The sequence below is a fragment of the Hyperolius riggenbachi genome, chromosome 9 (assembly GCF_040937935.1).
Source record: "Hyperolius riggenbachi isolate aHypRig1 chromosome 9, aHypRig1.pri, whole genome shotgun sequence".
In the NCBI taxonomy this organism is placed as follows: domain Eukaryota; kingdom Metazoa; phylum Chordata; class Amphibia; order Anura; family Hyperoliidae; genus Hyperolius; species Hyperolius riggenbachi.
This window is the reverse complement of record NC_090654.1, coordinates 271,661,581-271,675,641: the sequence shown is the minus strand read 5'-3', so window position 1 is coordinate 271,675,641 and position 14,061 is coordinate 271,661,581. Positions and strand designations below refer to the sequence as shown.

General features: G+C 46.9%; 1 protein-coding gene across 1 annotated transcript in view; it reads right to left on the bottom strand.

Annotated features, from left to right (window-relative positions):
* Nucleotides 1-14,061, bottom strand: part of TDP1 (tyrosyl-DNA phosphodiesterase 1) — a 202,058-nt gene that overhangs the window by 147,074 nt on the left and 40,923 nt on the right. Inside the window, exon 8 of the mRNA XM_068254565.1 lies at nucleotides 9,176-9,346. Coding sequence (XP_068110666.1) covers nucleotides 9,176-9,346 — 171 coding nt within the window. The remainder of the gene's footprint in view (nucleotides 1-9,175; nucleotides 9,347-14,061) is intronic.

The window sequence follows — 14,061 nt, the reverse complement described above, 5'->3', positions numbered from 1 at the left end:
ATGTTAGCAGCTTAATAGGGATTGTATCTGCTGGTTGAAAAACATCTGAGATCAGAAAATCAAGAACCAGTGATAGGCTCCAGGGAGGTACCACTTTTACTGGTATAGGTTGTGATCTGGCCACTGCTTTTAGAAAGTTCTTTATATGCAACTCAGTGGGCAACTGCCTGTCCAAAAAAACTCATAATGCTGACACCTGGACTCTGAGGGTGCTGACTGCCAACCCCATGTCCACGCCATCCTGTAAAAATTCTAAAATAAACCTCGTGTCATTTGATCTGACACTATTTTTCTCCTTCCAAGAACAAAAAACCTTCCATACCTTGGAATAAATTATTCGTGTGTTTTCTTTTCTACATCTTAACAGAGTGTTAATAACCCTCTGTGAAAATCCTAAACCACTCAAAGTCTGCCTTTTGCAGATCCAGGCTGTGAGCTGGATAAACCCCGGATCTGGATGTAGCTGGCTGTTCTGCATCAATAAGTCTGGCCTGGCTCCTAAGTGCCAAGGGCCCCTTATCTTTAGGGTCTGTAGAAACGGTAACCAGGCCCTTCTCGGCCACCAGGGTGCTATGAATATCACCTCTGAACGTGAGTGTCTCAACTTGTTGAGGGCTCTTGGGATCAGGTTGAACGGAGGAAAGGCGTACAATAGGCCTGTCGGCCATTCTACTGTTAGTGCGTCCAACCGGTCTGTTGAAGAGGAAGGATGTAGGGAACAGAAATCTGCTGTCTTTGCGTTCTGTGGAGTGGCAAACAGATCCAATATTGGTCTGCCCCACTGGGCTACTATCTGTTCGAAAACTTCCTGGTTCAGTTGCCACTCTGCCTCCGTCAGGGTTGACCTGCTGAGCGCATCTGCCCAACGGTTCTGGGTCCCCTGTATGTGAGTTGCCGTCAGTGACGTCACCTGTTCCTCTGCCCAGACTAAGATCTCCATGGTTAACTCTCTGAGACTCTGGACTCTGGTTCCCCCCTGCTTTCTGATATAGGAAACTGTGACCATATTGTCTGAAAACAACGTTACTTCTCTGTTGTGTAACTGAGGTTGAAACGACTGTAGTGCCAATTTGACAGCCATCAGCTCTCTGAAATTTGATGACTTCTGACTGAGCTGCGGAGACCACTACCCCTGCACTTGATGCCCCTGACAGTGGGCTCCCCAACCCCATGCGCTGGCATCCGTATAAACTTTTACTGGATCCCTTTGCATCCAGGGATGACCCCTGGCTAGCCGGTCTGCATCCAACCACCAATGGAGTGACTGTAATACTGGCTGTGGGGGGGCAAAGTGATTGTCCAAGGAGGCCTTCTGTTTGTCCCATGTCCGTAGTAGCCATGACTGTAATTCCCGCATATGAGCTTGAGCCCACTCTACCGCCGGGATTACTGCCGTCATCTGACCTAACAGGGCCATTGTCTGTCGTAAGGAAACTGTCGGGGCTAATTCGTAGTCTCTCACCATTGTCATCAACTTGTCTACCTTTGACTCCGGTAGCAAAATCTTTTCCTGCCTTGAGTCCCATATTAACCCTAGAAATAGAGCTGTTTGAGTGGGTTGTAAGCATGACTTCTCTCTGCTGACTATCCATCCTAGAGTCTCCAGGGTTTGGATGCAGAGCTGTAAATTTTCTTTTAACGCCTGTTCTGTATTTGCCAGAACTAAAAAGTCGTCTAGATATGGCAGGACCCTTACATTCTGGAGATGGAGATGACCGACGGCTTCCGCTACCACCTTCGTAAATATCCTCGGAGCGGAGGATATTCCGAATGGCAGGGCGCGATATTGATAATGGCATACCGCGTCCCCTATAATTACCGCAAATCTCAGGAACTTCTGAAAATGCGGATGGATAGGGATGTGGAGGTAAGCGTTCTCCAAATCCAAGGTGGCCATGAACGCTTCTGGCCAAATCAAATTGCGGATCGATGCGACGCTCTCCATCCGAATTTTTTTCTCCAGAATGTAAGGGTTCAGGGGTTTCAAGTTAAGGGTCATTCTGTATTTTCCCGACGGTTTTTGAATTACAAACACTCAGGAATAAAACCCCTTGCAATATTCCTGAACCGGAACCCTCTGAATTACCCTCTGTTGTAACAACTTTATCACAGAGGATTGAATAGCTACCGCCCTTTCTGGGTTCTTGGGAGTTCCTGTAATTACAAAATTTCTGGGGGGCTGGGCTCGGAATTCTATTTTGTATCCATTCCTTATTAACTCTAAAATAAAACCGTTCCCTGTTATCTTCTGCCAGGCTTGAAAAAAATAAAGAAGCCTTCCCCCCACCTGTAAGTCTCCGTCATTTGTCAGGCTTTGCAGAGGCTGGCTGTGGCTTATTGAACAGGAAGGTAGACTTTCCCCTGCCTGCATTATAAGTCCATCTCCTTGTTCTTTGCTGCTGTGGTTGCTGCGAGCTCTGTCTGCCTCCATCTCGTCTGGGAAAATAACGTTTCCCCTGAAAGGACCTATTTGTACCTCTTTTCCTTTTGTCTGGGAACTTTTTGGCTTTATCTGAGGACCTCTCAAGTATGTCCGTTAAGTCCTTGCCAAAAAATAACTGCCCCTCAAACTCCATAGCGCATAACCGATGTTTGGAGGATACATCCCCCTCCCACGTGTTTAACCGCACTGCGCGCCTAGCGGAGTTTATGAGAGCAGTTGTCTTGGCTGTGGACCTTAAAGATTCAGTGGCCCCGTCAGCCAAAAAAGCTACTGTCCTGGACATGACTGGTAGGGATTCCAAGATTTTTTCATGTGGGTTACCTGCCACTAAGTGTGCCTTTAACCCCCGCATCCACTTTTCCAAATTGTGCGTCAGGCAGATGGCTGCAATGGCGGGTTTAAACCCAAAAGCCGCTGCCTGCCATGCCCTTTTCAGAAGAATTTCTGCCTTACGATCCATTGGATCTTTTAAACTGCCTGCGTCCTCAAAGGATAAGTCTGCTGATTTAGAGTACTGGGCTAATGGTGCATCTAATTTAGGGCACTTTCCCCATATATCCTGATCCTCCTGCCTAAAGGGAAACCTTCTCTTAAACGACTTTGGTATGAATAATCTCTTTTCAGGCTGTTTCCACTGAGCTGATATCACACTTTTAATAGATTTGTGCACTGGAAACGTTCTGGTACCGGTTTCCTCCAGTCCCCTGTAAATATCATCCTGAACCGATGTGGCTGGAGTAGAGTCCTGGATATTCTCGGACTCGTATACAGCCTTTAAAAGCTCTGCTGTATCCTCCACACTAAACAGATACCTGGCCATTTTAGATGTGGAGGCTGTCTGGCCCTCTGAATCTCTAGCCTCCCCCTCGTCAAATGATTCCCCCGAACCCTCCTCGAAAGATTCATTGGGAGAGTCAGGCTCAACTAGCCCCAAAATCGTAGGCAACACCTGTGTCGGCTGCTGCGGACCGTGTACCAGTGGTTGCTCCTCAGCCTGTGTTTGACTCTGTACCGGTACTGGATCAGTACTGACCACTACTGCCTGGGGCGGGGGGAGGGCCTGGGGCTGTACCTGCACCTGAGGCTGGGGCTGCGTGGGGAAAGCAGCTCTGAAGGCTGCAAATGTGGTTGTCAATTCTCTCTTCATTGACCTCATTAAATCTATCATTACCACATTAGTATCTGTGCTAGAATCCCCCTTATGCCTACACTTGTCACATGAGGATCTAGAACAAGTAGGTGGTAAACCATCCCCACATTTAGAGCACTTGTTTGTTTTCTGAGCTGACTTTGCATGCTTCTGTAAGAGAAAAGGCACAAACAATCTCTGTCAGTTCCACCCTGCCAAACAATTCATTGTAACCTGTGCAGGGATCAGAGCTGTCTTGTACCTGAGTCTGCTGAGCTGTCTCATCCGCAGCTGGCACCCTGCTGTCTGCGGTGGCCTCCGCTTGTTCCATGTCCGCACAGACAGCGTGTCAGCGTTCACGTGTACCCCGCAGCTTAAAGCTGATCTCCGCTCTCAGCCCCGCCTCCCGAGGTCAAAGAAAACCTTCCGGCTGACCACCACTCGTACTGCGGTGGGCGGAGCTTCCGCGCGTCTCATTCCGCTTTCCCTTCTGGATTCCAGGACGCGCCCACGTGACCTCCAGCCTCGGCCAGGAAGACGCCGCACCTAGACTTTTGAACAGGCGGCCATGAGAGAGGACGCCCCCGGCTCTCCTCCAGAGCTTTCAGCGCTGACAGGTAGTGTTTTTCTGCCTCCCCAGGCGTTCCAACACCTCCATCCGTCCTGCCCACACAAGCATAGACTGCTCTCTCATGGGGAAAAAAGAGACCCTATCTCCACCATAGGTGCTATAGCACGCTCCCCTACGGTGTATAAAACAATAAAACACTGCACTAGTCCATGGGTGAGTGGAAACAATGAAGAACTGATGATGGGAAGGAGGGGACTGGCTATATAGGGTGAGACCAAGGGCTGATTGATTGATTGATTTAATTTGCATTTGTTTCCATAGGGGAGGGACTCAATGGTAATCACAGGTGAGCTGTCCTGGAGTATGATGAGAGAAATAGGCAGTTAAAATCTGATAGAACCGACAGGTTTTGGGCCAGTCCATCTCCTCATGGGGGATTCTCAGGGTTTTCTTCGTTTTCAATGGTATTTGAACAGCAGTTGCAAAGTCAAACTGACAAAAGTCTTAGCAAGTAAATAGGGAGGCTGGCTGGTCTCTTACAACTGCTGTAAAGGAAATGCTGTTGCAAACAAAGAAAACCCTGAGAATCCCCCATGAGGAATGGACTGGCCCAAAACCTGTCGGTTATGTCAGATTATAACTGCCTACTTTTTTCGCGATAGTGGTCCGTAAAAATCGTGGGCAAAAGCTCTGGTTTGCCCCAGCAGACCTGCAAACAAATCCCTTTTTCTTGCAGTCATTACCATGGTTAGTCATGGTCTCTGCACAAATATGATACCTATCTCAGAGGAAAGTAAGAGGGAGTCTCAAGCTTAAAGAGAACCTGAACGGAGAATAAAAAGTCAAAATAACCATACACAGGTCATATTTACCTCCTGCAGGTCATACTTACCTCCTGCATACTTACCTCCTGCAGGTCATACTTACCTCCTGCATAGGCCTCAATTCACTAAGCTTTATCAAACACTTTATCAAACGTTTGATAATTTACCTCATGGGTAAAATCTAATTTTGAATTCACTAAAATGTTATAGATTTATTGATAAAACATTTGATAAATATATAACATCAAAGGGTGTTCGATAACAAAATCCCAGTCCTTAAAATACCGCATTCGGTATTTTACACTTCACTGTGCTAATTCATCAATATTTTCCCATGTGTGGTAGAGGTTCGTTACGTTACCGAAGTACTACGGCTTCAGTTCATCAAAGGCTGTTAGATAACAGCAGAGTGGTGCAGAGCAGCTTGGAATGTCTCTGTGTTGTTACAAGCTGATAACAATAGAAGGCATCCAGACATCCCTTTAGATGTAAAGGTGTTATAGTTACTGTTACTTATACTGCCTCTGCTGCTCTGAATCTGTCCATCAGTGTTTCTTAACATTTTACTTATTTGCCACAACGTAGATAAACTTCCTGGAGACATTACAAATGCCATGCTTGGTGATTTCACCACTTGCATCTTTGCATATTCAAACCGGGACTCAAAGGGTTACACCACTGTTCTCTCTGCTCACTGCCTGGGGGGTCTGGAAGCTTGTGTGGAGAAGCCTGTGACCTATCAGCACCTATCAGCGGCACTTGCAGGAGAACAGGGGCTGTTTCTATTGGCTGCCTGCTCCTGCTAATCATGAAAACATTCACACAGAAGGCTTTCGAAGCCTGTAACAACAGGGGAGAGCTGGAGATAATCACCGAATGTGTTAGCGAATGTGGTAACCTTGATGAATTAACATTTACTGACATTTGCTGACATGTGTTGAGCACAAGTCGGTAATTTATCTCATTGCTCTGTCATTTCAGCTTCTCATTCGGTAACAGCTTTGATGAATTAACATTTCCTTAAGTGCTCCGTTAAGTCAGCTGTTTTCAGCATTACCGAATGCGGTAATGCTTGATGAATTGAAGCCATAAATAGTCTACTCCTCAATCTCTTTCTCCTCTCCTACTGTGATTAATGGAATTCTCTGTCCTCCATTTTGAAAATGGCTAAAATCCCATAACAGCTTCCTGGTCAGCACACTGTTAAGTTGTTAATATCATCCACTTGAGCCATACGGAAACAGACAGCAACTGGTATATTTCAGTTGACAAAATATTGTCAGAACTGGAAGGGATCACTGTAAGAAGAAAATGGTGAGCCTCTGAGAGGAACTGACGGTGAGGTAAGTATATAATATTTATTTTCAGGTACATCAAGTGTTAATTCTAAATAATTGTTCTCGCTTCAGTTTCCCTTTAAAGGGAACCGAAACTAAACTGGTGGGGGGGGGGGGGGGGGGTTGGGGGGGTTAGAGAGTCACTTCCTGGAGCTTCTACCAGCCCAATGCAGTAAACCTGTGCCCGCACAGTCCTGGAACGATCCTCCGGTACCCCGCAGTGGCAGAGTTTCGATTTCAGCGACACAGGCATTTGCCGGCCACTGCCCCTGCTCGCGTCCTCTTGCCGCCAGGAGCTTCCTGCAAGGATTGTTCCAAGTCGGCATGCAGGGGGCTGGTAGAATTCTCCAGGTAAGTGAAACTTTTTTTTTTTCCCAGTTAACTTTAGGTTCCCTTTAAGGCCATGTTCACAGTGGTGCCTTGGGTTGTAATGTAACGGCTGCTTTGTAACGTTGCTCCATCTATGGGCCAGTCACAGGGCGGCAGGAGCTTTGCGGTATAACAGGTTGTGGCATGGTAACTCACTGTATGCAGTGCATTACTGCAAAACACACCCATTAATAGTTACAGTGAATCATACCCATTTTACGATCCGTTGCTTTTCTGCTGTCACAGGGAACGAAAGGCAGCGGTCACTGTGTGCGTAATCTTACTTTTTCATATACAGATTAAAACATCTAATTAAAGGACAAATGAAGTGAGGAATATGGAGGATGCCATACTTATTCCCTTTTAAAACAAAACCAGTTGCCTGGCTGTCCTGCTGATCTTTTGTGCATCAGTAGTGTCTCCATCACCCCTGAAACCAGCAGGCGGCAAATCCAGTCTCACTTCTATCAGAGCACATGATCTGCATGCTTGTTCACGGCCTATGGCTAAGGAAATAAACATGGCGGCCTCCATATCCCTCTCACTTCAGTTGTCCTTTAAAGGGACTCCGAGCACCTCTCATGGGCATGCCTTTAAACCAGACGACTTCCAACAAAGTCGTGCTATGACCCCTCTAGAGGAGCCTCTTGCAATGGCCATGCGTTTCACTTCCTCTTCCTGCTTCATTCAGTGATGCATTTCTCTAACAGAGAAGACAGGGGTGACCCAGAAGTTATAACAGAGCCAAGATGGCAGCCACGATTTTTAAATTGAAATCGAACGAAAACTATTTGGTGTAGAAAGAGGAGAGCACAAGGTACAGAAAAGTATGAATCTTTAAAGCGGACCCAAACCAAACATTTTTTTTTAATTCAAAATATTTAGTTGCACCACTCTGACACATACAAAGATAAATAAACACTCCTTCAAGCCTATGAGCATTTCAGTGCATGCTTTTCAGCCTTCTCTGTTCATAGCTAGAGTTATACTGGGGGCAGCCATTAGCAATTCCTCCTTTGCCGGACACCACCTACTCCACCAGTTTGCCGGATTATTTGCCGGCAATATGAAAGGAAGGGAGGGGTTCCTCCAATAAATGTAAAATATTTTATATTTGTCATCATGCAGCTGAAAAAAGGCTCCTATTTATTATTATACTTTAGAAAATAGATTTTATTTCTGAAATCTTGTACTTTTAATTTGGGTCCACTTTAAATACTTTGCAGTACTGGTCGGAGTCTTAAAGGCTTACCCATGAGAGGTGCTCGGAGTCCTTGTAAAAGGAAACCAGAGAGGAGTAAAGTAAAAATGGTATACATACCTGGGGCTTCCTCCAGCCCCATCCACACGGATTGCTCCCACGCCACCGTCCCCAGTCTTCTCCAGCTCCAGTACCGGGTCCTGTAACTTCGGCATTCGTGGCCAATTTGACGCATGTGCAAAGCACTCCCTCCTGCACAGTACTATTCTCTGCCGGAGAGAGAGACAAATGGAGTGCACTGGGCTTGCATCGACTGTCCGAAGTTACAGGACCCGGTACCAGAGCTGGAGAAGACTGAGGACGGCGGCGTGGGAGGGATCCGTGTGGATGGGGCTGGAGGAAGCCCCAGGAATGTATAAAACTTTTAACTTTACTCGTCTCTGATACACTTTAAGACCATTAACTAGATCTGTGGGGGCGGCATATGTGCTGCCAGGTGCAGCTCTATGGAATGTTTGTTTCTGAGAATTCCAAAGCAAGTACAAATGCCTGGTCTCTCGGAATGTTCTGGGAGGAGGAGAATTCCACATAACTAAAAAGCCTAGGCTAAGCATCACTAGGAGGGCGGGGCTACATACCAATATACCGCAATATAAGCTGTAGCTATATAAAGTGTTTCTGATGCTGAGACTAGGAAAATTACTGTAAAAGTGGGTATCCTCCTGACTCATTTACTGTATTCTACTATTTGTCACTACAGGCCCTCTTTAAAGGGAACCAGAGACGAAGCACACTCATGCATTTTACCATATATATTAGTGGGAACATTAGAGAACACACCTACTCTGCTCTCTGTTTCATTATTTACTGTTCAAATTGCTTCTAATCAGCCCTGATAAAATCACCGACTGAGCATGCAGTCTGGCTTTGCTCAGGAATTTGTATAGCTGAGTCTGTCTTCTGTGCTGTATTTTCAAACCCAAGCCTGCCCCCTTGTGGCTCTGCTCAGGAATCATTATAGCTGAGTCATTATAGCAAAGCCAGACTGAATGCTCAGTCAGGGATTTTATCAGGTCTGATAAGAAACAAGCTGTGCAGTGCAGAATGAAACAGAAAGCAGGGTGTTTTCTCTAATGTTCCCACTGATATATATGGTAAAATACATGAGGATGCTTCGTCTCTGGTTCACATTAGATGTTTTAATCAGAATATTAAAAGTGAAGTTTTAGATTCCCTCTTCCTCTCCTCTGACAGAGGTATCATAGGTTTGTTGTCCGGAATAAGAATCTGCGTTATCTGACCTGGTCTCTGACAGATCGTGCTGCTTAATGATATCCATCCATTCGCGCAGGCTGGTAGAGTTATACGATCCCAAATACGCCATGAGGTCCGCCCTGAAGTTGGTGACGGATTCTCCAGCGAGGGAGGAAGAACCTTCCGGGAGTTTAGGATATAGAGGACTCAACCAAATCCTGAAAAAGAGTTATACATTTATTGGATGGTTTAACCCTTAGACTGCTACAGACTTCTACAGGTGTTTCTGCTTTTGCATCAATAAACCTAAAGACATATACAGTATATACTGTGAAACCTTGGACTGAGAGTAACTTGGTTTAAAAGCATGGACAGCACTGTGACGTAGTGGTTAGCGCTCTTGCCTTGCAGCGCTGGGTCTCCGGTTCGACTCCCAGCAAGGTCAACATATGCAAGGAGTTTGTATGTTCTCCCTGTGTCTGCGTGGGTTTCCTCCGGGCACTCCGGTTTCCCCCCCCACACACACACACACACACACATTCCAACAACATACAGATAAGTTAATTGGCGTCCCCCTAAATTGGCCCTAGACATGCACTACACAATACATACATAGACATAAGACTATGGGAGGGATTAGAATGTGAGCCCCTCTGAGGGACAGTTAGTGACAAGACAATATACTCTACAGCACTGCGTAATATGTTGGCGTTATATAAATACTTCAATAAATAAAAAATAGCACTTTGCTTTACAAGCAAAAGTTTTTGTGAAATTTTGACTTGATATACAAAGCAAAAAAAATAAAAATAAAAATAGAAGTATACATACATCACATCATCACAACTGAGAGGCGGATAGTAGTTCTTCTTTTGGATTGGACTTAATATGAGTGTAGAGACTGTGCAAAGTCACATTTCCATGAAATCCTCAAAAGTAACTGTCATTAGATAAGTTCCTTGCTAGAGAGACAGACAGACACACACACTGTACACACACACACACACACACTGTACACACACACACACACACACAAAGTACACACACTGTACACACACTGTACACACACACACACACTGTACACACTGTACACACACACTGTACGTACACACACACACACTGTACACACACACTGTACACACACACTGTACACACACACTGCACACACACACTGTACACACACACACTGTACACACACACACTGTACACACACACACTGTACACGATTCTGTTAGTTACAGTGAAAGTCTTGTTTGCATTTTTTTAATACTGTTTTACTATAACTGTTTTTGGATTGTGGACTGAATCACCTGGCTTTCCAATAATTCTAATGGAGAAAGTTGCTTTAATATAAGAGTGCTTTGGATTACAAGCAGGTTTCTGGAACAAATTATGCTCGCAAACCAAGGTTCCAGAGTGTGAGTGACATACAAACCCAGGGAGAAGAGACTATGCCAACACTGGGAGCAGAAGACCCATGAGGATGAAAGCCACTTCCTGCTGCACTGCCCCAAACATACTGCAACCAGGGACACTTACTTTAAAGGGAAGGTTCACGGTCCATTAAAAAAAAAAATGCTAATCCACTTACCTGGGTCTTCCTCCAGCCCGTGGCAGGCAGGACGTGCCCTCGGCGCCGCTCAGCAGGCTCCCGGTCGCCTCCAGTGGCGCACCCTACCTGGCCAAGCCGGCTGCCAGGTCGGGCTCTTTTGCGCTCCAAAATGCGCCTCACACGGGCGCGCTGACGTCATCGGACATCCTCCGGGCTGTACTGCGCAGGCTCAGTAGTTCTACACATGCGTAGTACAGCCCGGAGGATGTCCGATGACGTAGGTGCGCCCACGTGAGGCGCATTTTGGAGCGCAGAAGAGCCCGACCTGGCAGCCGGCCTGGCCAGGTCGGGTGAGCCACCGGAGGAGACCGAGAGCCTGCGGAGCGGCGGCGAGGGCACGTCCTGCCTGCCACGGGCTGGAGGAAGCCCCAGGTAAGTGGATTAGCATTTTTTTTTAATGCACCGTGAACCTTCCCTTTAAGAAATGTATGGAACTATTCCCAGACTTTCTCACATTACAAGATGAGAGAAAAACAAATATCTTACTGGGAGAAGAGGAATCCACAGTGACAATCCCTGCGCACTATGTCACAGCATGCCACAGACTGAGAGGAGCATAACGGAACTGTAAGGGCCTCTACACACTTAAAAACACAAGCAAAATCGCAAGCGCATGTGCTTTTGATGCGTTTGCGTTTTGTTCTTGTAATTGCTGATTGGCTAAAGAATTAAAGAATCCTTTGGTTTTTCCTAGTTTACATTTCAACAGGAAGCAGGAAATTGCAGAGTCTTCTGGGATACCGACTTCTGAAAAACGCAATGGAATCGCATTGCATTGCGTTTTTTCATGCGTTTTTCAAGTGATACGCTTAAAAAAGCGCAGCAGGCACTGCGATTGCGTTTTTCTAAAAATGCATCGCACCAGTGTGTACAGGTCATCACGATTTTCAAAAGACCTTGCGATTTTAAAAACAAATTCGTTTTTAAAAATGCAGCGCAAGCGCAGCAGTGTGTACAGGCCCTAAACCAGGGGTCTCAAACTCAATTTACCTGGGGGCTGCAGGAGGCAAAGTCAGGATGAGGCTGGGCCGCATAAGGAATTTCACAATCGCGGCGCATCGCCGCCTCTGTCCGCCCCTCTCACTCTTCCTTCACAGAGAGGGGCGGGGAGAGGTGGTGATCCGTGCGGCGATTGACGCCAGGAGGGGCAGAGCTTTCAGCTCTGCCCCTTCCAGGAAATGCCGGCGGGTTGCCCCCCGGGCGATTTGGGGGCTCTGCAGCCCTCGTTTAGCGTCGGGGATGCGGCGGATTCTTTGGGAGCACTGAAGCGAACTATAAGGAAGCTTTTGCCGGCGAGGGCCACAAAATATTGTATCGAGGGCCGCAAATAGCCTGCGGGCCGTGAGTTTGAGATCCCTGCCCTAAACCTAAAAAATGTCCACAGACTGCTTAGCCATTGACCCCCTACCCCACCCCCTTCCATGTCCCCTTCTCCCCTTGCTTTGGCAATACCTGTATGAATCTTGGTCATGCCAATAAAGCCAACTTTGATTTGATTTGAGTGTTTATTCTTTCTCTTCACATACGGATGGTCAACAAAACACAAATAATTCCCATTTGCACGCAAACTTCATGAAATTTGTGTGCATCTTTGAAATGTCCCAATTAACAGCACTTCCTGTCATTTTTTTTTTATTGGCCTATTTCCATAAAACAGCTCCATCTTGCAATTTTAAATGAACATGCGCTTCCAAACCTCACTCACAAACAAAGATCCATCTTGTAGCCTGAACTATTTTGGTTATTTCTTTTCTCATTCGGATGTAGCATCCTTGGCTGGTTTATGCACAGTGCTTCAGAATGAAGGTTATTTTAGGTACTGAGCTGAGAGCAGAAAGCCGTGAGCGGGACAGAACAGAAGGTTAGCGATCGGGCATCCTCGTGATCTCGGAGCTGGAGTGCCGCACGGTGCATTAGGGAGGTATGTAAAGGCGGCCTGAGAGCGGCTGGCACAGGTGGCACGCGGGGAAAGCTAAAAGCTTCCAGATGTGAGGGTTACAATAACAGGCTGTGGCTGATTGCAGCGGAGACAATGGCGGGAGGTCAGGCAGGGATCTGGGGCTACATAAGAGCTCTCCACTAGAGAGACTATACTGAGCACCGGAGATAAGAAGCATAGCGCTAGACAGAACAATGCACACCGCTGCGTGTCCTGCCATCCCCTGAGTAACTGATACCACGTCACTCATTCCACAACACAAACCACACAAGTGTCACATAGAACTACAGGCATCCAATAAAGTTTTAAACTCCTTATCAGTGACTCTCCTAACCTGTCCTCAAGTATCACCAACAGGGCATGTTTTCTGGAAATCTACAGGAGTAGATAAAGTCAATGGAAATCGCTTAAAAGGAAAAAAAAAAATCAGCCAGATACTTACCTATGGAGAGAGAAAGCTCTGGGTCCCGCTCCTCTTACGGTCCCATCTGTTAAAGAGAGTCTGAAGCGAGAATAGATCTCGCTTCAGACCTCATAGCTAGCAGGGGCATGCGTGCCCCTGCTAAAACGCCGCTATAGCGCGGCTTAACGGGGGTCCTTGTCCCCCCAAACCCCCACCGTGCAGCGGGGGAGCGCTTCCTGGTTGGGGCAGGGCTAACCGCCGCAGCCCTGCCCCATGCGCGTCTGTCAGACGCGTATCTCCGCCTCTCCCCCGCCCCTCTCAGTCTTCCTTCACTGAGAGGGGCGGGGGAGAGGTGGCGATGCGCGTCTGATAGACGCGCTGGGAGGCAGGGCTGCAGCCGTTAGCCCTGCCTCCAGGAAGAGTTTTCCCTACGACCATTTTACGACCAACTTTTGCGGGGGGTGGGTTGGGGGTGAAGGGACCCCCGTTAAGCCGCGGGATAGCGGCATTTTAGCAGGGGCACACGTGCCCCTGCTATATATAAGACCTGGGAGCGAGATTTAGTCTTGCTTCAGTGTCTCTTTAAAGTGAACCAGAGACAAGTCACCCTCAAGTACTTTACCATATAGATTAGTGGGAACATTAGAGAAAACACCTACACTGCTCTCTGTTTCATTCTGCACTGCTCAGCTTGTTTCTTATCAGACCTGATAAAATCCATGACTGAGCATTCAGTCTGGCTTTGCTACAATGACTCAGCTATAATGATTCCTGAGCAGAGCCAGCAGGGGGCAGGCTTATACTTGAAAAGACATGAGAGAACACAGACTGAGCTATAAATATTCCTGAGCAAAGCCAGACTGAATGCTCAGTCGGGGATTTTATCAGGGCTGATTAGAAGCAGGCTGAGCAGTGAAGGATGAAACAGAGAGCAGGGTAGGTGTTTTCTCTAATGATATGGTAAAATACATGAGGGTTC